At 47.5% G+C, this 2616-nt stretch overlaps 1 protein-coding gene across 1 annotated transcript; it reads right to left on the bottom strand.

The window, feature by feature from the left end:
- Nucleotides 1-240: 240 nt before the first annotated feature.
- Nucleotides 241-783, bottom strand: LOC142161959 (uncharacterized). Its single transcript, XM_075218250.1, has one exon. The coding sequence runs from the start codon at nt 781-783 to the stop codon at nt 241-243; it is 543 nt and encodes a 180-aa protein (XP_075074351.1).
- Between the last annotated feature and the right edge of the window lie 1833 nt (nt 784-2616).

Raw genomic sequence — 2616 nt, 5'->3', positions numbered from 1 at the left:
GGAAGAACCCTGAACAGATGGGGCACGCGAAGAACTCTAAGCTGGAAGGGCACTGAGTGATGACTGACCCTGCTGGAACCCCTGATGACCACGACCTGAAGATGTCCCACGGTACTCGGGACGAGCCGACTGATGAGGCCTATAAGAACGACCTCTACTCTGCTGAAACTGGCCCCTAGACGGAGCACCACTGTAACTAGCTGATCCCCGAGGCCTCTTGGCCTCCCGTTCCTCTCTCTCCTAACAACGATCTGTCTCAATATCACGAGCAACATCCACTGCATCCTCAAAGGTATGACTCAGAATTCTCTCTCGAGCCATCAGAATATGGATGTGATAGGTAAGTCCATCGACGAACCTCCTAATCCTCTCCCGATCAGTCGGGACCATCCATGGAGCATAACGAGCCAACTTCGATAACCTCACCTCATACTGAGACACGTTCATATCTCCGTGACAGAGCCACTCAAACTGCCTGCGTATCTCCTCTATTTGAGACCGCGGTACCCACTTCTCCAGAAATAGAGTCGATAACTCTTGCCATGACAAGGGCGTTGCACCTACCGGCCTACGCCGCTCATATGCCTCCCACCAAGTGAAGGCTGTTCTTGAGAACTGGAAAGTAGTAAATGATACACCGCTAGTCTCCAAGATCCCTGTGGTCCACAGCATATGTCGACACTTGTCGAGAAAACCTTGGGCATCCTCGCCTTGAGCACCACTGAAAGTAGGAGGTGAAAGTCTGCTGAACCTCTCAAGACGACGCTGCTCATCGTCTGGCATAACGGGAACCATAACATCCTGAATCGGCGCAACCGGCTGAACTGGGGCAACCTGCTAAGCTGGTTGTGCCTCTGGTGTCTGAAATCCCTGCACTACCGGCTCATATGTGCGAGCAGCGGGTGTCTGATTGCCTCCCCCGGCCTGTAAAGTAGCTGCTACAGTAGTTGCTGAAACTGCTTGAGCCAGGCCAGTGCAAACCGATAAAATCTAAGCTAAGGCCTCTTGAAGACCCGGAATCACAATAGGCACAGTTGGTGCTTGAGCAGGTGCTGCTGGAGTCTCTACAGCTGGAGCCTGATCCTGAGTCGGGGCAACTAGTGGGTCAACAGGTTCTGCCCCTGTGGCTCAGCCTCGACCACGACCTCGACCACGACCGCGTCCACGGCCTCTAGTGGCCTCAGTATATGGCAATGGTGGTCGTCCATCTTGTCCGTTAGTGCGTGTTCTCGCCATCTGCGAGAGAATAGAATAACAGAATTTAGTTTTCGGATCAACAAAGTCGCACGACAAGGATTTCAAGAATATGAAGTTTCCTAAAGGTTCTGCAACCTCTCGAGGATAAATACAGACGTCTCCGTACCGATCCACGAGACTCTACTAAACCAGCTCATGACTCGCGAGACCTAGTAACCTAGGCTCTGATACCAACTTGTCACGACCCGAAACCCGAAACCCGGTCGTGATGGTGCCTCTCATGAGGACAAGGCCATCCAACAAGAAACAATACATCTCTTTATAATTACTTAGCAGGAATAAGTCTAGATCATAGACAATATAAACATAAAGGCGAAATAAGCGTGATAGAACAAGGAAAACCATCCCAACTCAGCCCGAAATCGGGGTGTCACAAGTCATGAGCTACTACAGAGTTCACTAATATTTTACAAAGTCTGGAAATAGCATAAATAATAGAAGATAAGGGAGAAAATGGGGCTGCGAACATCAACATCTACCTCGTTACTCCTAGTCACCGCCTGGTCTGGAAAGAATCAGCGCTCAGGAGCAAACTCAGCTCTGCCTGTATCTGCACACATGGTGCAGGGAGTAATGTGAGTACTCCAACCCAGTGAGTAATAAAAATAAATAACGACTGAAAGCATGAAATCCCATAAAGGCACAAATAACGCTATCTAAAGTAGTAAAATTAATTATACAGTAAAACCGTAGAGTATCAGATAATTCTCTTTTAAAACAGTGAGGACAATTAATTTCAACAAGTAAAGGATAATCAGATCTCGCCCCTCGGTCTCAATATCAAATCCTCAGTACAGTATCAGCCCCCACGGGCTCGCTCCCAACTCACCCACACTCTACAACAGCCTCTCGGGCCCACTCCCAACTCACCTGGGTACCTTACGCTCACTGGGGGTGTGTACAAACTCCGGAGGGGCTCCTACAGCCCTAGCGCTATATCATAAGGCCTTAAAGCCTGTCACATCAACATAAGGCCTTAAAGCCTTCACACATCACACTCGAGGCCTGAAAGCCTCCTCATATAACTCAACATATCCTCACATATGACCCTCGGCCTCAATCAGTCCAGAAAATAATCCTAAGCCCCTTGGGCATCAGTAAAACAATGGTGCTCAGCTCAAACAACATTATAAACATCATTTAAATCTCAAGTTGAGTATAAATGTAGTTGAGTTCATGAAATAGTATAATTCAATTGGACTAAGTTCAAATAATATTTCAATTGGTGAGGAAAATAGTGATGGAAATTCACAAAAGGTTTCAAATAATTGGCACGAGGCCCAAGTATGGCAATAAGCCCAAATCATGGTGAAATCAACAAATCTTTATCAAATACACGGTAAAATATCAACCGGGATG

Source organism: Nicotiana tabacum, chromosome 7 (assembly GCF_000715075.1).
Source record: "Nicotiana tabacum cultivar K326 chromosome 7, ASM71507v2, whole genome shotgun sequence".
NCBI lineage: Eukaryota > Viridiplantae > Streptophyta > Magnoliopsida > Solanales > Solanaceae > Nicotiana > Nicotiana tabacum.
Note: the sequence above shows the minus strand (reverse complement) of the source record. Positions and strands in the feature narration are given on the sequence as shown.